The following is a 21839-nucleotide window of genomic DNA, read 5'->3' as shown; positions in this document are numbered from 1 at the left end:
AGGAAAACCTGACAAGTGTCTCACAGGCACCTCTAAAAGCTAGAAATGGAGGGGAAAACTCTCTGTGGGGGTGCCTGGGGACCTCCAGTACAGGCTTGCAAGTCTTGCACAGTAACACAATACAGGAGACTAGCTGAAAGATAAAAGTACCAGGGATGAGTCTAACTTTGAAGAATGCTACTTGATGCACCCCCCTCATCCTACAGACACCAACTGAACTTTAATAATTTTTTCAGAGCAATATGAAGTTTAGGGAGATGTATCTGTAAAACAATTAAGACCCAAAGAAAGTCCTAAACTAGGTAAGAATAAAAAGATTAAGGGATTAAGACCAGTTCTTTGGTAGATACTGACACAGTGACTCCCAGGGACGAACTGAGATAGAAGAGTCAAAAACTAGGGGCAGCCATCAGCTGCTCTCAGCTCTAAGGAAGGACGTTTTCACCCCACCTTTCACTTTCTGCTATAACAAACCTCCACTCATTACTTTTCTGATAAACCACACAGCCTTCCCTGATCCCAGGTATCTGGATGCTGATTCAAAGCACAGATTGCAGCAGATTGTCCCAAGGCAGCAGGCGTCTATCATTGTGAAATGAATAAATGTGCATGGTAACATTAAAATAATGTTAGAGAATACATGAATTTCACCTTAGTGATTAAGTAAATTATGATAAAGTAAATCCCTTATGATTTAAACTGTTCTTATCCAAACCTAGGAATCCAAAGAGGTGTGAATAAACCTGAGACACCCCTTGCTGCACCTAAAGCTAAGGGAACAAATGCATGTGGATAAAACATATTGCTGTCTCAATTTGCTATAACCAAAACCTTGCCACCCAGATTCAGGCAGCAAGGAATTCTTACATGAAACGTTTGGCATAAAACTGCAAAACCTTTAACCTGCTAGAGATTTCAAGCTGCCAGTGTCTAGGTATGAATACTACAGAGCAAAGAAGCACACTAGTCTCACAGAGCTTTGAAGACTCCCTAGGTCAGTGGCCTCCTAAGGACTTCAGTTCTTTCAAAACACAAAAAGAAAAAAGAAAACCACTCAGAGGACCTCCACAACTCAAGGAAAAGGTGGCACAGAATAAATCTATCACCCCATAAATCAATCCTCAATAAAAGCCAGCTGAGCCAACCTCACTTCAGATCAACCTAAAGCAAACAACCAAAGCGAACCTCACTTCAGATCAGCCTAAAGGAAGCAACCAAAGTGCTAAATAAGCAAGTCAGTGGAGTGAACTGGCACCTCTGAAAAGAGACAAGATATAACTAAAGCATAAGTTTATTAACCACTGAAATCTTACTATGCGGCTAACTGATTATAATGCACCACGAACAAGTGTAAGGCTAGATTCACTGCTATCAGCATAAGTATGTCCTGAAAGAGGAGTCTGAGATAACACTGAACAGATCAAAGAGCATTTCTTCAGCCTTTAAAAGTCACTTAATAAACCTGACAATAAATATTTAAGATCGTTAGCATGACCATTCCGGAGAAGGCAATGGCACCCCACTCCAGTACTCTTGCCTGGAAAATCCCATGGACGGAGGAGCCTGGTAGGCTGCAGTCCATGAGGTCATGAAGAGTCGGACACGACTGAGCGACTTCACTTTCACTTTTCACTTTCATGCATTGGAGAAGGAAATGGCAGCCCACTCCAGTGTTCTTGCCTGGAGAATCCCAGGGACGGCAGAGCCTGGTGGGCTGCCGTCTATGGGGTCGCACAGAGTTGGACACGACTGAAGTGACTTAGCAGTAGCAGTAGCAGCAGAAGCATGACCATTCACATTTATGCGATTTGAAGTACTTTACACTCAGGCTCTTAGTCAGACTGCAATGTCATCTAAGGGAAAGAATTCTGATTTTTAACTACCTCCAAATACCAACTTCTTTGAATAAACTATTTCCTGGCATGAAAAAGGTTTTAATTTCTGATCCCACATTTCCTCAAATGTTAAACAACAAAATCTTTATCATCTTCAAAGAACACTAGGTATCAACTAACTGTAAGGCACTCTGAAAATATCAAAAGAAATTAAAACTCTGCTACCCTAAAGGCTACTAATTTTCAAAAAACAAGCAAACAAACCAAAAAGCCCAATTAATTCCAATGGAAACACAAGTGTTATTACAGAGTTTCTTTTGAAAGTTATCATTTATTAAGATTTTACTGGCTAATCAATTATATAGCTGGCAATATACTTTGAAAAATCTCAACCTTTTGATTCAAGATCTCATCAACACTGAGTCACTCAATAGATTTTAACCGAATGTCTTTACTATGTGCCATATAAACTGTCACCTTGCTTATTTAACTTATATGCAGAGAACATCATGCGAAATGCTGGACTGGATGAAGCATAAGCTGGAAACAAGATTGCTGGGAGAAACATCAACAACCTCAGATATGCAGATGGTATCACCCTTATGGCAGAAAGTGAAGAAGAACTAAAGAGCCTCTTGATGAAAGTGAAAGAGGAGAGTGAAAAAGCTGGCTCAACATTCAACATTCAAAACATGAAGATCATGGCGTCCAGTCCCATCACTTCATGGCAAATAGATGGGGAAACAATGACAGACTTTATTTTCTTGGGCTACAAAATGACTGCAGATGGTGACTGCAGCCATGAAATTAAAAGACACTTGCTCCTTGGAAGAAAAGCTATGAAAAACCAGGACAACATATTAAAAAGCAGAAACATTATTTCACCAACAAAGGTCCTTCTAGTCAAAGCTATGGTTTTTCTAGTAGTCATGTATGGATGTGAGAGTTAGACCATAAAGAAAGCTGAGAGCTAAAGAACTGATGTTTTAAACTGTGGTTTTGGAGAAGACTCTAATGTGGTGTTGGAGAAGACCCTAATCCTGAGAAAGACTGAAGGCAGGAGAAGGGGACGACAGAGGATGAGATGGCTGGATGACATCATTGACTTGATGGACATGAGTTTGAGCAAGTTCTGGGGTTGGTGATGGACAGTGAAGCCTGGTGTGCTGCAGTCCATGGGGTCACAAAGAGTCAGAAAGGACTGAGCAACTGAACTGAACTGTGTGCCAGATATATGCTAGGAGTTACAGCAAAAATGAAAAATCTCAACATCGTTCTCAAAGATGACACATGTACAATTATATAAAGCAGGTTGCATTCAGTTCAGTTCAGTTGCTCAGTCGTGTCCGACTCTTTGTGACCCCATGAACGGCAGCATGCCAGGCCTCCCTGTCCATCACCAACTCCTGGAGTCCACCCAAACCTATGTCCACTGAGTCAGTGATGCCATCCAACCATCTCATCCTCTGTCATCCCCTCCTTCTCCTGCCCTCAATCTTCCCCAGCATCAGGGTCTTTTCAAATGAGTCAGCTCTTCACATCAGGTGGCCAAAGTACTGGAGTTTCAACTTCAACATCAGTCTTTCCAATGAACACCCAAGACTGATCTGCTTTAGGATGGACTGGTTGGATCTCCTTGCAGTCCAAGAGACTCTCAAGAGTCTTGAGACTCTTGAACTGAGCCAACACCACAGTTCAAAAGCGTCAGTTCTTCCGTGCTCAGCTTTCTTTATAGTCCAACTCTCACATTGATACCTGACTATTGGAAAATCCATAGCCTTGACTAGATGGACCTTTGTGGACAAAGTAATGTCTCTGCTTTTTAATATGCTGTCTAGGCTGGTCATAACTTTCCTTCCAAGGAGTAAGCGTCTTTTAATTTCATGGCTGCAATCACCATCTGAAGTCATTTTAGAGCCCAGAAAAATAAAGTCAGCCACTGTTTCACCATCTATTTCCCATGAAGTGATGGGACCGGATGCCATGATCTTAGTTTTCTGAATGTTGAGCTTTACGCCAACTTTTTCACTCGCCTCTTTCACTTTCATCAAGAGGCTCTTTAGTTCTTCTTCACTTTCTGCCATAAGGGTGGTGGCATCTGCATGCATTTTAAGTTATTAAAAAGTGCAACGAATTCAGAAAAAAAAAATTCCCCCCTGCAGGAAATAATGTCTAAACCATAAGCTTGAAGACTGGATCAATTCCATCAGGGAGACAGAAAAATGAAACCTTCCAGACATATGAAATAGTCTGAATGAAGAAACAAATGCATCTTTTCTCCACTTAAGTAGGTATCAAAAATTAAGAGTACCATTAAGTCTAACCATATTTGGGGGAAAGCAGTATTTTGTTATTTCTCTAGGAAGATTTTTTTCCTTTATCTGTACAACTGTTAACTTACAAATCCATTTCCTGAGTTTCTCAAATAACTAATTGCATAATTTTTAGAATATTGCACAAGTTTTACCTTGAAGAGCCAGAACTGTCTTCCATAAAGTGAAGTCACTCAGTCATGTCTGACTCTTTGCTACTCCGTGGACTGTAGCCTACCAGGCTCCTCTGTCCATGGGATTTTCCAGGCAAGAATACTGGAGTGGGTTGCCATTTCCTTCTCCAGCTGTCTTCCATAAAAGCTTACCAAAAACAAATGAAATTATCATGGTGATACACATGTTATGCTCACATTTAAAGAGGATCTTATAAACGGCATGGTGTAGAAGAGAAAACTGGCTCTAGGATGAGACAGACCTGGATTTTGAAACTCAGTTCTTACTTAGTAGCAGTGTGACCTTCGAAAAGTTCCTTCTCTGAAAGCCAGTTTCCTTATCTGTAAAAGGGGAGATGACTACCCTGTAAGCAACCCTGTGAGGTAGGGAGACAATATGTATAAAGTCTGCTGTATAAATAAGGTACTTAATCAGCGTTCCCTTTGAGTACTTTAATAGGATAGTAATAATTACTCATAAGCTATTCACAAGCTAGGACTTTACAACAGAGATCATTTGATAAGTATCATCTAGATTAAAATTAGAAAATAACCCAGAGCCTCATATATACAGTACCTTTATGCCACAATATTTTCAAACCATTACATTAGCCTGAAGGTACAGAAATTCTGTCTTCTACACCACTGATGAGCATGGTACAAAAGCCATTGACTACGACATACTGTACCTTTTGGTTTGATTTCTCTTCCCTTGAATGGCTAAAACGTGTAAGCTAACACAAACCTGTCACAGTCCGCTGGCCATCACTTAGGTTATTCCACCACTTGTTAATCTAAAACAGAAGGAAAACGGCTTATCACCATATGGTAAATACTTTCAGTCTATGTAAATGAAAAGCAAGAAAGAAAATGCTTTGTGCATAAATGAGAGTCCTCATCAGTAAAATCTCTACTGAACAAGAGACATAATAAATATGTAGTAGAGTGGGAAGCACTGGTGTTTTACAGTCAGACAGCCTGCATTCTCTACACAGAGCCACCGGTCAGCTCTATGACCTTCAACAAACTACTTCTAAACTTCAGTTTCCTGATAGGTACAATGGAGATGGTAATAGGTACCTAGCAGTACTATTGTGAGGAGTATCAGGACATATGTAAAGCACCTAGCACACCATCAAATAAGTGATTATTCACCAAGGCCCGATCTAGTTTTAAAATTCCAACCAAGAATATTTTCTACCAAAAAATACCTTAAGGTATAATATTAGATTGAGGTTTAGAACAAGACAGAATCCTAATCTATCAGGGACACACGTTTAACTTTTTATAATTGATATATGCCTAGAATGGGGCTTCCCCGATGGCTCAGTGGGTAAAGAACCCACCTGCCAATGCAGGAGACTCAGGTTCAATCCCTGGGTCAAGATCTCCTGGAAAAGGAAATGGCAACCAGCTCCAGTACTCTTGCCTGGGAAATCCCATGGGGAGAGGAGGCTTGCAGGCTATAGTCCATGGGGTCACAAAGACTCGGACAAGACTTAGTGACTGAGCATGCTGAGGTGATGCCTAGGATTTGCTTTACAATAATCAGTGGTGGGAAAGGATGGGAAGGAAAGGGGACTAGACAAAACAAAGTCGCTGTGTGTCAGTAACTGTTGATGCAGGGGTTCATTATACTATTTTCTTTATCCTCTTTACTCTTTTACTTTACTTTTGAAATTTTCCATGATTAAAGTTTTATTCATGTATAATTTTTTTATTTATTTTTGGTCACACTACGTGGCACGCAGGACCTTAGTTTCCTGACCAGGGACTGAAATCATGTTCCCTTGTAGAGGGAGCTTGAAGTTCTAACTACTGGACCGCCAGGGACTTCCCTCCATGATTAAAGCTTTTTAATTAAAAAATATATACATGTTCTCACCATGAAACTTGAGCCAGACTTTGTATACTAATACTGAAAGAAATCCAAGGTCAGAAAAAAAAAAGTTACAACTCAGTATGTATTTGATCCATATTCAACAATGATTTCATTTTTGTAATTCAGTTGACCCTTGAGCAGCAGAGGCTTGAACTGCACTGGTCCACTTAAACGCAGATTTTTTTCAGTAAATATGTACTACACCATATACACTGTACCATCTGCAGCTGGCAGAACCCACCAACGTGGGACCACTGTTCCGGAGGGCCAACTATAAAGTTACATGCACGTTTGCCACTACGTGGAGGATCAGCGCCTCAAGCCCTGCATTGTTCAAGGGTCAACTGTAAAATTAAATGTATGTGAGCTCTCACACCTTACTTGCTGCAGTAGTATGGCATGGGTTCCCAGGACTTTCATTCCCCATGTTTTCTTTATGTGTTACTTCAACTTTAACAAGATTTTACATTTTATACCCTATCATTTACCTATCTCAAACAAACTCATCTTTGGATGAAGATTATGTATATCATTTGTGTCATTTTCACCATTTCAAGGAACAATTTGGATACCAAAACTTTATACTTCAGAAGCCTATAGCTTTTAAAGGGATCCAGGAATGTGGAATAGGTCAGCACTACTATCTTCTCAAACATATTGTACTAAATAAAAACCTTTGCTCATTATTGCAGGTTTTACCCGCAAAATTACATCAATTGTTCTTCTGACAAAAGCCTCTCTAGAACAGGTAGGGCTCATGCTTCTTGTGTTGATGGGGAAACAAGGAGGAATGAATCCTCCCAATTTAGAGGAACCTCAACTATCATTAAGAAAAAGAACATCCACGGCTGCCCTCTCAGCCTCTCACTGGCCAGGAAAAAAGTGGAAGGGGAAAACCGAAGAGGACACCAACTCATCTCCAAACTGGAAGGGCAGTGTGCTGCCACGAAAAAATAAAAGGAAGTGCCTGAAAATGAAAGATTCACAAATTGGCCTACAGGCTCTGCTCAATAAGCACTGTCAAATGAAACAAAATATATGCTTTCTCTAAAAGGTGAGGAAGGTCATTAACATGCATATGAAGTAAGGAAAAGTTCTAAAAGCTCTGCATTTGTACCCTTTTCTTGCATCCTCAATCCAAGCACAATTAGAAACATCAACAGTAGGTATTTATCAGAGACATATAAACATAATGTCACTAAGAAGCTTTCTAAAATCCACACAGTATCTCTACCCCTCAAACATAAAACGCCCTCTGATTCCAACATGTACTCCAAAATCATCCATCCAGATGATGCAAGTAGAAACAGTGGCCATTAGAAGAGCTGGAAGAAAATGCACAACAGTAATTTTTAACAACTATTTGTGGTGATTCTTGGTATATGTGGGTAGAGGGACGAACTTCTTGAAACACTTGACCACCACAGTGCCAGCCATATAAAACATTAATACTCAGTGGCTCAGTCAGTAAGGAATCCACCAGCAATGCAGGAGATGAGGGTTCAATCCCCTGGTTGGGAAGATCCTCTGGAGTAGGAAATGGCAACCCACTCTAGTATTCTTGTCTGGGAAATCCCTTGGACCGAGGAGCTTCATGGGCTACAGTCCATGGGGTCGCAAGAGTTGGACACAATTTGGTGACTAAAACTACTACAGTGAATAAAGAAGAATATTAAGTGCACTGACTTCATATCTACTGACCTAACGTTGCTATTAAAAACACTTCATAATAACCAGACTTCAAAAACTTATCAACTAGAATAAACAAAAGCCACGTTTATCTTTACCTCCTTTCTGAAGTCTCCTTCCTTCTGTGGTCTTATGCTATCCAACCAATCAGCTTTTATACCATCAAAATAACTTTGGACCTTGGATTTCAGTGATTCATATTGCCAAATAGCAGCTGATCCAAATGCACAGCCTGTAAACTACATAAAACAAACATATTACAAAAAATTTTTTTAAGAAATAGACCTATACATAGTTTCAAGGATATTATTTCATTTTCATCACTTTTTATGAACATAAGGAACATCGGGTACACTGAAACTTATTAGGTGAACATTTCACTGTTTCCCATTTTATTAACTTCACAGTACCCTGGGACCTGCTTACAATTAGAACTTTTTCAATAAAATTAAAAATATCAACTCAGTATCACCTGCAATGTTATACCAAGTAAGAGGCCCATGAGTTTCTTCTCCAGGGCTTACATGAGTGAACCATGCGCTAACAGCAATTACCCCATTCATGTTTTCTTATAATCACGACTCCAGATCCTTTTGATGCCCCTCCATGTGTCATTAAGGGAGCCCAAACACGACGAACAGTACTTTAACACCACACCTGAGGCAATGTAGGTAACTCATATTAATGTGAGCTCTTACCCCAACAGTAAAAAACAAAGGCTTTACAAGAGTCCTTATAGGATAGGGAGAAGGGTAAAAGGCTGTTTCTTCTACAGGAGGAATCAAAGCACTTCTCTTGTACGCTTCACTACTTGTGTCCGATCTTCGTGGTTCAACCTTCCTGGGTGCTTTTCTGAATCCACATTTTTGCTGAATAAAAAAGTTAAACCTACAGAAGAAAATGGCAGATTAGAAACTGAACTGCATCTTGCCAACAGCAACCTCTATGAGCCTCCCCTCTTAGCCTGCAGCCACCAACTCAGTTTACTCTCGCTCTGCAGCCCCAAAGCCACCGAGACTCCTGCTCCCGGGAGGATTCAGTCAAAACAGTGAACATGCTCTTCTGAAAAAGGAGAGACACACTGCAGCAGCTTTACAGGGCATGTCTGGACTATTACTGTGTATCAATAAAGAAAACAATTTGTACTCCTCCTCCACACAGTTTACAATCCAATAAAAAGCTTTTTTCTTTTGTCAAATGGTAATTTCTCCCAGGTAGACCAGGCAGAGGCCTCTTCCTGACTGTTCTCATTATACTGTAAACATACTACCTTTCTACACTCATAAAACTGCTTGAAAGCAATCAGACAGGTCTTCTCATCTTTGTAACCCACACCCTGAAACACTCTGGTTGAGTAAAAAGAAAAATTTCATTTCTGTGGCCTGGATGACATCTAAACAAGTAATTCAAATATATGTCTCGAGTCCCAGCCTCAATTTTCTTATCCTGTATTTCCAACTATATATTGAATATTTCTACTTGGCTGGAGAAGGAAATGGCAACCCTCTCCAGTATTCTTGCTGAGAGAATCCCAGGGGCAGAGGAGCCTGGTAGGCTACAGTCCATGGGGTCACAAAGAGGTGGACATGACTAAGCATGCAGGCATGCTCCCCATCACTTCAAAAACCAATATATTCAAAAGGGAATTCAGCCCCCTCTACAAACATCTCCATTTTCCGACTTCCTTACTCCTTCGGTGGTCCCACAGTTCTCTGAACCACTAAGATTAAAAATCTAGAAGTTATTATTCTCTCTCCTTAATTTTTACCATCTCCTTAATTCTTACCATCTAATTAAAAATCAACTCTGGCAAATAACATTCTTTCCATTCTTAATTTAGTCCTTTATCTCATGCCTAGTTTATGTCAACAGCTTATTTAAGTTCAAACATTTGTTTTAACATGTTGCATTTTCTTCTTTCCTCATATTATTCTTCCACAAACATTCAACACCTCCTCAAATGCTCTCTCAGAGGACCAACATTCTCTCCTTAATTCCAACACAATCCATTAGCTCATCCCTTCTGACCTGGAATACTTTACCATTTCCTAACAGATTTCATTGCTTTTAATACCTCCCTACTCCAATTCATCCTTCACATTTTATTAAACGCAAATACCTTTCTTATTCCCCTGCCTGGAACCACACAGTAAATGTCTCATCATCTATCAAACTTCGAAACGCGCTCCTTTGTCGCAGGATGTGCTTCTCTAACTTCTTCTGTGCCCTTCAAACTTCAGCTCACGTCCTCCTCCAAGCAGCAGTCCTAACCTCCCCCAGGCTGAGTGTATTCTTTGCACTCCTAGAGTCCTAAAATACCTTGTATATACTCTTAACCTTCTCTCATTCACTGGCTGTACTGTAATTGGATTGTCACTTCTGTATTCATTATATCTCTACCACCAAGGCCAGTCCCTAATAAAGAAAGGGTCAACAATTACTTCAGAAAAAAGGGATCAAGAACAATTATTGGTTTTATTTTGAATAACTGAAAGGAAAGTGCTACCATTCACTAAGACAAGGAAAATCAGAAGCACCAAAACAGGAAAGTAGAAGGAGAGATGAATAATTCCATCTTAGGCACTGTTTAAAATGCTTGCAGTCATTGCAGCACAATTCTATCAGCTAAAAAATTGGAACTTAAACTGCTATCAACTGGGGAAAGGAGAAAGTTTGGTATATTTATATGATGGAATACAGTTGTCCCTCAGTATCTATTGGGGATTGGTTCTAGGACCTCTTGCAGATACCAAATTCTGGATGTTCAAATCCCTTATAGAAAATATAGCTGACATTCCCCATCAACATGGTTGAATCCATGGATGAGAAAGCTGGAGATACACAGGGCCAACTGAACTACTCAATGAAAAACTACCAATCACACATCACAGATGAATCTCAAAAACACTGAGCAAAAGAAGTCAAACACAAAAGAGCACATAATGCGACTGTGTGATGGCATGTATATATATATACACGAAGCTGAAAACTAGGCAAAAATTACCTGTGGTTAAAAAATAATAATCTGTGGTGATCAAAATCAATAGTGATTGCTTAATCACTTGACTGGAAAGAGGCAAGAGGGAACTTGCTGGAATGATGGACATTATTTTTAGGTGACAGTTGCACAGGTGTATACATCTGTCAGCACTAAGGGGCTATACACTTAACACTTATACATTTTACCAGATGTAAGCTATATTGCAATAGTGTTTGAGCACCCAGGTGATATCTAGCAGGCATATGGAAACATAAAACTCAGAAACATGGAGTAGCTACTGTTACTACTATTACTCATCTAACTTGCTCTTCAATACTGAGTCCACAGCACAGTTCAAATTTTCAGACATCACGTGGTAAGGATGGGTAATGATAAAGTAATTCACCTTAAAACTTTTAGTAAGTCAGAATTTGTACTTACAAATAAGTGCTACTCCTTTCAACAAAATCTATTTTGGAAAGCAATGCACTTATTCAAACAATGCCAACTGTTACTCAGAATGGCTCTGAATTCCTTCAGAATCTGTCACCAGGCTTATGAATTTGTTGTTTGTTCAGTTGCTAAGTAGTAACCAACTCTTTGCGACCCCATGAACTGCAGCACGCCAGGCTTCCCTGTCCTTCACCATCTCCTGGAGTTTGCTCCAACTCATGTCCAATGAGTCAGTGATGCCATCCATCTCATACTGTCACCCCCTTCTCCTCCTGCCCTCAATCTTTCCCAGCATCAGGGTCTCTTCCAGTGAGCTGGCTCTTCGCATTAGGTGGCCAAAGTACTGGAGCTTCAGCATCAGTCCTTCCAGTGAATATTAAGGGTTGATTTCCTTTAGGATTAACTTGTTTGATCTCCGTGCTGTCCAAGGGACTCTTGAATCTTCTCCCACACCACAATTTGAAAGCATCAATTCTTCCATGTTCAGTCTTCTTTACGGTCCAACTCTCAGATCCGTACTTGACTACTGGGAAAACCAAAGCTTTATCCTTTAGCAAATAACTACTGAATGGCAAATTGCAAATCTACTTTTCTATTTCTTGTTCTATTGCCTGCTTTTACTGCAGACGCTAAGAAAGATAAATATCTTCACTTTATGAGGCTCTCCTATGGCTGCTGCTGCTGCTAAGTCACTTCAGTCGTGTCTGACTCTGTGCGACCCCATAGATGGCAGCCCACCAGGCTCCCCCGTCCCTGGGATTCTCCAGGCAAGAACACTGGAGTGGGTTGCCATTTCCTTCTCCAATGCATGGAAGTGAAAAGTGAAAGTGAAGTCGCTCAGTTGTGTCCTACTCTTAGCGACCCCGAGGACTGTAGCCTACCAGGCTCCTCCATCCATGGAATTTTCCAGGCAAGAGTACTGGAGTGGGGTGCCATTGCCTTCTCCGCTCCTATGGCTAGGGGTGGCCATATTACAGAGTTCTAACAAAATGAGACAATTATTTAGAAACCTCCTGAAAAGGTTTTGCTTATCCAGTAAAAATGGAGGTATCACTAATGTTACATCCCTCCCACTTCTTTTTGCCTTGAAAAAAAGGATGTAAGTCTCTAGAGACAGGGCAGTTATCTTGAATGTCAAGAGAAAGGCCAAGGACTTCAGGTACTAACCTTGACATTTTATGAGCAACTGAGCAAAGACAACAGTTACCTACCAATCATTTTAAGCTAAGTACTTTTTTTTACTTTACAATATTGTATTGGTTTTGCCATACATCAACATGAATCAACCATGGGTGTACACGTGTTCCCCATCCTGAACCCCACTCCCAGCCACCTCCCCATCCCATCTCTCTGGGTCATCCCAGTGCACCAGCCCCAAGCATCCTGTCTCATGCATCAAACCTGGACTGGCGATTCATTTCATATATGATATTATACATGTTTCAATGCCATTCTCCCAAATCATCCCACACTCTCCCTCTCCCACAGAGTCCAAAAGACTGTTCTAGACATCTGTGTCTCTTTTGCTGTCTCGCATACAGGGTTACTGTTACCATCTTTCTAAGAGCTAAGTATTTCTCTCATATATTTAAGCAACAATTAATTTACCACCAAGGGCATTCCTCCCCACTCCAGTACTCTTGCCTGGAAAATCCCATGGACGGAGGAGCCTGGTAGGCTGCAGTCCATGGGGTCGCTAAGAGTAGGACACGACTGAGCAACTTCGCTTTCACTTTTCACTTTCATGCATTGGAGAAGGAAATGGCAACCCGCTCCAGTGTTCTTGCCTGGAGAATCCCAGGGACGGGGGAGCCTGATGGGCTGCCATCTATGGGGTCGCACAGAGTCGGACACGACTGAAGCGACTCAGCAGCAGCAGCAAGGGCATTCCTAACTGATAACACCTTTAAAAGTGTGTCAATCCTTTGCAATTGGATTTGATTTTTCTTAAATACTCCAAAGTAATTTAGACTAATGTGCTTAGCCGCTCAGTTGTGTCCAACTCTTTATGACCCCATGGACTGTAGCCCACCAGGCTCCTCTGTTCATGGGATTCTCTGGTCAAGAATACTGGAGTGAGTAGCCACTCCTTTCTGCAGGGGACCTTCCTGACCCAACGATTGAACCCAGGCCTTCTGCACTGCAGGCCTCCTACATTGTGGGCGGATTCCTGACTGTCTGAGCTACCAGGGTTTAAGCCCTAATTTACAGCGAGGTCTAGTAAACAAAGCAACACCACTGTGTGTCAAAAAACAAAAGATGTGACACAAAGTTACAGGAATACATTTCCTTTCAATGTTTCCTTGTAAATGGTTAGAAATTGTAACCCAGTGTAGTTGGCAGCTGGTTTTTTTTCCCCCCCGCCCCGAGTTGTGCCACAAGGTTCCCAGGACTTCAGCTCTCTCATCAGGGGCTGAACCCAGGCCATGGCAATGAGGTCCTTGTAATCCTAACCACTAGGCCACACTTTTCTCTTTTTAGACCAAGAAATATGAAGGATGAGATTTCTTTGTATCTCCAATAGCTTAATACTACAGGATATGTACTCAATCGCTTCTAATGAAAGACTACTTCAACAGTTCTTCAACTCATTTACAGTTCTGAAGCACAATGCCTGAGAAGGAACACAAACATGCCAGGTTGGGAATCTGGCTTTGTGTCAAAGACTGATGTTTATCTTGAGATAAACTTTTGCCTAGACTAATGTTTATCTTGAGAATCTCAACAAAAGTTAAGTGTGGGGCTGAGGACACAAAGAACATGATACACAAACTAGCCCCAGGTACAGTTCAGATGCAGAATATATATGTTACAGCTGGACATACAGAACTTATTGGATAGAATTAAGTACTGTGACTTGGTTCACTGAACACTTATTCCTTTCACCTAAGGTACATTCGGGAGAAGGCAATGGCACCCCACTCCAGTACTGTTGCCCGGAAAATCCCATGGATGGAGAAGCCTGGTAGGCTGCAGTTCATGGGGTTGCACAGAGTCGGACACGACTGAAGCGACACAGCAACAGCAACAGCAAAGGTACATTCATATGCTGCAGGGACTGGGAAGCTACAAACTGTTTTACAGATATCCTTTCGGTTAGAGTCGTGACGTGACCAACGCCTTCTCATCAGATTCGCCAGCCAGAACTGGGTTTAGTGAGGAGGCAGGACACAGGCATCACTCCTGAGGAAGGTGGAGGCAGCACAGTTCCTGCTCTGGTCAGCAGATCCATATCTAGCAGCAACTTCCCCAGTTGCCTCATTTATTATTGCATAACAGACTGCCCCAAGACTTAGTTGTCCTGAAAGCCTAATTACATCGCATGACTCTGTGAGGTAGCTGCCCTCGGCTGAGCAGTTCTTCTGCTGGTCTCATCTGGAATCACTCATGCAGCCAGTCATCTGGCTGCTCAACTGGAGCTGGAAAGGCTACGATGGCCTCCCTGCCATATCTGGAGCCTCAGTACTGGCTGTTAGCTGGTTCTTTCTAAATGGTCTCGGTAATCTCTAGTCTAGTCTAACAAGAGCTTTAACCATAGGAGTGAGAGTGTTCCAAGACAGATAAGGATAAAGCTGCAAGGCCTCTTGAGGTCCAGACTCTGAACCTTGCACATTACTTCTTCCACATGCCAACCCTGCTTCAAGAAAAAGGGAAATAGATTCCAGCTTCAGATGAGAAAAGCTGCAAATGACTGTGGCCATGTTTTAAAATCTACCACATTAACTGTGGCAGAAGCAGTTATGACTCTGAAAGCATAGTCTGGAACAGTAATTCTCAACGCTGGCTCCTGAAGAGGAGCAGAATACTCCACCCCCAAATATGCTACTTTGGCACGGGGATTATTTTGAGCTGAAGACAACTGAGAAGCAGCAGATATAAGAAAAACTCTCTGCCCTGCCCCTATAGGCCTAGAAGCAGGATACACACTTGTAAGGGTGTACCCCCACCCGTCTCTACCAGGAAGGACAGAATTAACCACAAGACAACTCAAGACCCTTAAGAACTCAGAGAACATCAGAGGAATCTACATAACAATCTTTACTAACTCGCCCCTATGTTAACTTCCCACTATTTGCTGCCCTAGAAACTCAAAGTCCTTTCCCTTTGCCTTCTCATTTCTCTAAAACTTTGTTGTTCTTTTGTTAAAATGTATATAAGACCAAGTTCTAACCATCCCTTTTGGTTACTCATCACTGAGTACTTCCAGGTATATGTACAAAGCACATTTTCCCCTTGTTAACCTGGTTTTTTGTTAGTCTGGCAGGGCCCCAGTCAATAAACCTAATATTGGTAGACAGAAAACAGCTTTTCCTTTCCTATATTATACCTTAGTATTGCCTGGTAAGCTCTTAAAAACAGGACACCATGGCTTCACATCAGACCAATTAAATTAGCATCTCCAGTGTTCTTGCCTGGAGAATCCCAGGGACGAGGGGGAGCCTGGTGGGCTGCCGTCTATGGGGTCGCACAGAGTCGGACACGACTGAAGTGACTTAGCAGCAGGGATGGGATCAGTGAGTGCATCAGTATTTTTTAAGGGCTCCCCGGCAACCCACTCCAGTGTTCTTGCCTGGAGAGTCCCAGGGATGTGGGAGCCTGGTGGGCTGCCCTCTATGGGGTTGCACAGAGTCAGACTCGACTGAAGCGACTTAGCAGCAGCAGCAGCAGGTTTCTCAAGTGTGGGAGGGTTGAAAAGTTGAGATTTACCACAGATGTGGGGAAAACTTTAGTCTCTACACAAATCACCTGGGGATCTTGTTTAAAAAAAAAAAAAGATTCTAATTCAGTAGGTCTAGGGTGACTCTAAGATGCTGCATTTCTAAACAAGCTCCTAAATTCCAGACTGACAAACTATGGCCTGCAGAGAGAATTTGGTCTTCCAACTTAAAACAGCTTTTGCATTTTTAAAGAGTTGTTTAAAAGAAAAATAATATCTGACAAAGACCTACATGGCCCTATTTTCTATCTAGACTTTTATAAAATAAGTCTGACAAACCCCTGTCCTAAACTGCTAGTTCATGAACCACTTTGAATACCAGGAGCTAGAAATGAATCCCCCACTCTTCCAACAATAGTTCCACTTAAATTACAATAGTTATCTACAGGTTGATCCTAACTAATTAGAATTTAAAAAATAGGATTTGTAAACAAACAAAGAATTCCAATAGGAAAGTTTAACTAGGACTGACAGTGAGCATTTTTGGCTCATTCCCAGCATAACATCCACATCCTCTTTCCCTCTCGAAAGAGTACCCTGGAATTTCCAGCCATTTGGTTGGGGGAGGTACACCAAGCTCCTGACTGGCGTAAGCATGTCACAGTTATTTTCTTAAAACTCATCCTGAGTTAATACGTGGAAGATTAAAAGGGAAATAAATATACCAGATTTTACTAATTTGTCAAGTATTTAAATATATCTTAAGACTGTCATCCCAGTCTAAATTTAAGATTTACGCTCCATATAAATGATACATACAACTGAAAAATTATGCAGGCTTCTTTCAAGCCTAAACCATTTTTCAGAAGTGCTGCCAACAGTTTGACAATGGTAAAGTTTCTAAAAACTCTAAGTGAGATGTTCTTCATTTTCTGTAAAGAGCCAGACAATAAATATTTTAGTCTTTGTGAAAAACAACTTATATCTCTGTGGCATACTGTTCAGTCTTTTAAAGCACAGAAACCATTCTTCACTGGCAGGCTGCTTTGGGCCTGCCATTATAGTTTGCAGAAATTTTGAGGAATATCACCACCTGTAGTTCTTGTTAAAAAAAAAAAAAAGCAAATTCTCAGCCACACTTCACTCCTGTTACAACAAAAAATCACAAGGACTAAGCCCAGACCTCTGTTTTAATCATATCACTGACTTCATTCCTCCATATACTAATTTTAGAACTTCGAGAAGTGAAAGCAGATCTAATAAAGTTACATACAAAGAAACTTGCTTCTTTCTAGAAGTTACATTTCGGGCTTACCCACAATCTCTTTTTCAATGTCACCCCAAATAATGTCAATTTCAAACTCTGCATATGAATGACAAACTAAAACGTGTGATGGTAATCTTCAACACCACATGTATTTGTTTCAAATGGTCTCCATTTTTACTGGAACCTCCTCTTTAACCAAGTTGTTCTTCTTTTCCTTTCCCTTCCTAACACAGATCTTGAATATTGAACACCTGTTGCTTCCTAATAGCTACATTCACTCTTCTTCCCTCTCAAACTATGCAATTTCAACTGGGGTTTGGAATAAAGAATGGAATCAGGACCACTGATATAAATTACCACCTCCACCTGACCTCCTCATTCTCCCATCTCCTCAGGAGTTTTAGGTTAGTGCTAAGGCTCCACGTTCCCCTGTATCATGAAGTTAAGTACAATGTAAGCCAGTTTACCACAAATCTCTGATCCTACATTCAGTGCTTGTTTAGAACTACAGGTTCTTTCCCTCTTCTCCCACAACCCACCTCCTTTCCCCCAACCCACCTCTGCCCACCAGGCAAGTCGACAGGATTGAGGTAAGGCCTGGGAAATATACAGACACTCCAGATGATCTGAAAATTAAGGATGGCTCCACCATATTGGGGAGAAGGCAATGGCACCCCACTCCGGTACTCCTGCCTAGAGAATCCCGTGGATGGAGGAGCCTGGAAGGCTGCAGTCCATGGGGTCGCTGAGGGTTGGACACGACTGAGTGACTTCACTTTCACTTTTCACTTCAATGCATTGGAGAAGGAAATGGCAACCCACTCCAGTGTTCTTGCCTGGAGAATCCCAGGACGGGGGAGCCTGGTGGGCTGCCATCTACGGGGTCACACAGAGTCGGACACGACTGAAGTAACTAGCAGCAGCAGCCGCAGCAGCAGCCACCATATTGGAGCCTCAATTATTTACCACTGGCTAGAGCTGGTGTTCCAGAGAAGGCAATGGCAACCCACTCCAGTACTCTTGCCTGGAAAATGCCATGGATGGAGGAGCCTGGTAGGCTGCAGTCCATGGGGTTGCTAGAGTCAGACAAGACTGAGAGACTTCACTTTCACTTTTCACTTTCATGCATTGGAGAAGGAAATGGCAACCCACTCCAGTATTCTTGCCTGGAGAATCCCAGGGACAGAGGAGCCTAGTGGGCTGCCATCTATGGGGTCGCACAGAGTCAGACACGACTGAAGCGACTTAGCAGCAGCAGCAGCAGAGCTGGTGTTCACGGAGAAGGCAATGGCAACCCACTTCAGTATTCTTGCCTGGAAAATCCCATGGATGGAGGAGCCTGGTAGGCTGCAGTCCATGGGTTTGCTAAGAGTCCGACATGACTGAGCAACTTCACTTTCACTTTCATGCACTGGAAAAGGAAATGGCAACCCATTCCAGTATTCTTGCCTGGAGAATCCCAGGGACAGGGGAGCCTGGTGGGCTGCCGTCTATGGGGTCACACAGAGTTGGACACGACTGAAGCGACTTAGTAGCAGCAGAGCTGGTGTTGAACTAAACACAAGGCTTCTTGCTATCATCTATCAGGTAGACTTCAGGCACTCATCTAACCAAGTAAGAAAACGGGGAACTGAAACTCTGTTAAACAACAGAAAGAAAATTCAGAGCCAAATACACACTAGAACCTTAGATAAGGGATTTCTCTCAATTTATAGTTGAACTATTCTAATGCAAAAAGGGCAAACACTGATAGACCATACTCTTCACACAGCTTCTACTCAGGAAAAATCAAGTTTTCTTTCCAAGTCATCTGAAAACCAAATATTCCTTTGTCTCAACTCGTTTAACAGAAAAGCCTCTCCTACAATTTTGCAAGAGGCAAAGTGATGCCCTCCTCTGACTCCGCCTTCCCTCATAAATTCCTCTGAAGAAGTAATCTGTAGAAAAACAAAGCTTTTATAAAAATTGATAAGAGATTAAAAACTAGGCCCTGCGACTCTACCAGCTGTGTTAATTCTTTATTTGCTCGCGGGATTACGAGGTATGGTGCCCAATCTGCCCTTTACCGATTACTTCCCCTTCCCGACACGCCCCTCCCGAGAAAGAGGCTACCGCGGGCTCACGGAGATCTGGGCCGGGGATGGTCACTGAGCACCCGGGGCGAGGTGGCGCGACGAGAAGCGAAGACTGGACGGAGGCGTAAGAGGAAGAGAGGGAGGAGGGACGCGAGAGAAGAGGGGGTGAGGCAGGGGAGGCACAAGAGGCCCGCACGGCCTCCGCACCTGAGGATGCGCGGCCGGAATCGCAGGTCTGAGACGCGAGAAGCCCGGAGGTCGGTCATTACCTGCGCCGGAGCAGCCGCGACGGGGCCAGGGCCGCAGTGAGCTCTTCATAGCTGCCGCCGCACACTGGCAGAGTCCACGCTTGTCCACAGCCCCAGCCTCTCTGCGCCCAGCCTCGCCACGCCATCTTCCCAACCTCTGCCCCACCATGGCCCGACCTTATCAACCTCAGCCGGAAACCACTTCCGGGGCGAGGGAGAACCATAGAGTGCCGAGGAGCAACCTAGAGCGCCCCCGTGCGGCGAAGCCCAGGTTCGACCTACGGACAGACGGGGACCCGAAAGCCGCCAGCCAGTCTACCGGCACCGCTCGGTCTGCATTTTGGAGGAGCGTCGTCTAGCCGCCCGGCCTACAGCCTACTGGCCCAGGGGAAAAAGAGGAGGGAAAACGAATTTACTGAATGATGCCATGGACCAGGCACTTTACTGCATTTATTACTCGCAAAACACTGAAGATAGATGTTGTTATTGTTGTTAGTTTGTTGTTTTCTACTGAAGGGAAGCGAGTGGAGGAACCAATATTGCAACCCAAGTTTTATTAAATTACTACTCTTTTTACTGCACCTCACCATTTCACGTTGTGATACACTGAAGAGTCTGTGCATATAACAAAAGGTCAAAGTCTGGCCTGAAAATCTAGATTCTAAATAAAACTCAAACCTCCTGATCAGCTCTTTCGCACCTGTCAACTTTATTTTCTGCCACTCCATCCCTCCCTCTTACTCTAACTGTGGTCATACTGAATCATCTGCACTTTCTGAAAAGCACAACTTTTCCAGTCCCTCCTTCTCCGAAGTTCGTATTAACCATCCTCACTGCCCAAACCACCTTTCCCTTCTCTTCCTACCGAAATAATTTGTCCTTCAGACCAACTTGGAGCATCACCTCTTCTAGGAAGCTGTAGGAAAAAGTTCTCCTCCATCCTGGCCAGGTCTGAAAGTTAAGTGATAAAGACATTAACAGGACAAAAGCACACCGATGTTATTAAATTTTTACATGCTCATGGAAGTCTTCACAAAAGAATGAAGATCAGAAGAAAAGACTAGCGCAGGAAGTTTTTATACCTTTTCTACAAAGAAACAGGGCTTCCCTGGTGGCTCAGTGGTAAAGAATCCACTTGCCAATGCAGGAGAGGTGAGTTTGATCCTGAGTTGGGAAGATCCCCTAGAGAAGGAAATGGCAACCCATTCCAGTATTCTCCCTGGGAAATCCCATGGACAGAGGAACCTGACAGGCTGCAGTCCATTGGACACAGAGTCACATGTAACTTAGCAACTAACACAACACAGCAACAACTGCAAAGAAACAATCTGTGAAGAACTGACAAGATGATGCGGCTTGGGCTAGGGGGAGTCCAACCAGGGTTAGGTAGTGCTTATCTTCCTTAGTAGGAAGATGTGTTAGGTTAACGAAGTTTGTTGCAGATTACACCAGTGTCTCATTGAACAATAATATTAATAATTATTAGTAATAAATACTCATAATATGGAGGTTGCAGAGAACAAAGCTTTATTTAGGGTCTCAAGAATTGCAATTCAGAGGCACAGATTAGGGTAAAATGAAACATCTTCTGGGTAAGAGAAGGAAGCAGAGGCCTATAAAGGCAAAAGCCACAAGGTTGTTCAAGAATTAGGGAGTTCCCTGGTGGCCTAGTGGTTAGGATTCTGGGTTTTCACTGCCATGACTCCGGTTCAATGCCTGGTTGGGGAACAGAGATCCCGCAAACGAAAAAAAGAAAAATTATTGATCCTGAGGCAGTCCCTTAAGGCATTTTCCTTAAGGGATGGACTCTTGCCAGTTATTTTAGGCTAAGAGTTTAATAAACAGGTAGGCTGTCATGAGTTAATTTTCAGTTCAGTTCAGTTCAGTCGCTCAGTCGTGTCTGACTCTTTGTGACGCCATGGATCACAGCATGCCAGGCCTCCCTGTCCATCACCAACTCCCGGAGTTCACTCAAACTCATGTCCATCGAGTCGGTGATGCCATCCAACCATCTCATCCTCTGTCCTCCCCTTCTCCTGCCCCCAATCCCTCCGAGCATCAGGGTCTGTTCCAATGAGTCAACTCTTCACATGAGGTGGCCAAAGTATTGGAGTTTCACCCTCAGCATCAGTCCTTCCAATGAATACCCAGAACTGATCTCCTTTAGGATAGATTGGTTGGATCTCCTTGCAGTCCAAGGGACTCTCAAGAGTCTTCTCCAACACCGCAGTTCAAAACCATCAATTCTTCAGCACTCAGCTTTCTTCA

General features: G+C 42.6%; 1 protein-coding gene across 2 annotated transcripts in view; it reads right to left on the bottom strand.

Moving 5' to 3' along the window:
- The window catches only part of PARL (presenilin associated rhomboid like), a 54392-nt gene extending 34626 nt beyond the window's left edge, over positions 1–19766 (bottom strand). Inside the window, exons 1-4 of one of the 2 annotated variants that reach the window (XM_070372629.1) lie at positions 19593–19766; positions 8590–8779; positions 7990–8130; positions 5066–5114 (exon numbers count right to left, since the gene is read on the bottom strand). In XM_070372629.1, coding sequence (XP_070228730.1) covers positions 5066–5114; positions 7990–8130; positions 8590–8779; positions 19593–19717 — 505 coding nt within the window. In that variant the 5' untranslated portion in view covers positions 19718–19766. The remainder of the gene's footprint in view (positions 1–5065; positions 5115–7989; positions 8131–8589; positions 8780–19592) is intronic. The other variant, XM_070372623.1, reaches the window with a different exon arrangement.
- Positions 19767–21839: the final 2073 nt, after the last annotated feature.

The sequence above is a fragment of the Bos mutus genome, chromosome 1 (genome assembly GCF_027580195.1).
Source record: "Bos mutus isolate GX-2022 chromosome 1, NWIPB_WYAK_1.1, whole genome shotgun sequence".
NCBI lineage: Eukaryota > Metazoa > Chordata > Mammalia > Artiodactyla > Bovidae > Bos > Bos mutus.
Note: the sequence above shows the minus strand (reverse complement) of the source record. Positions and strands in the feature narration are given on the sequence as shown.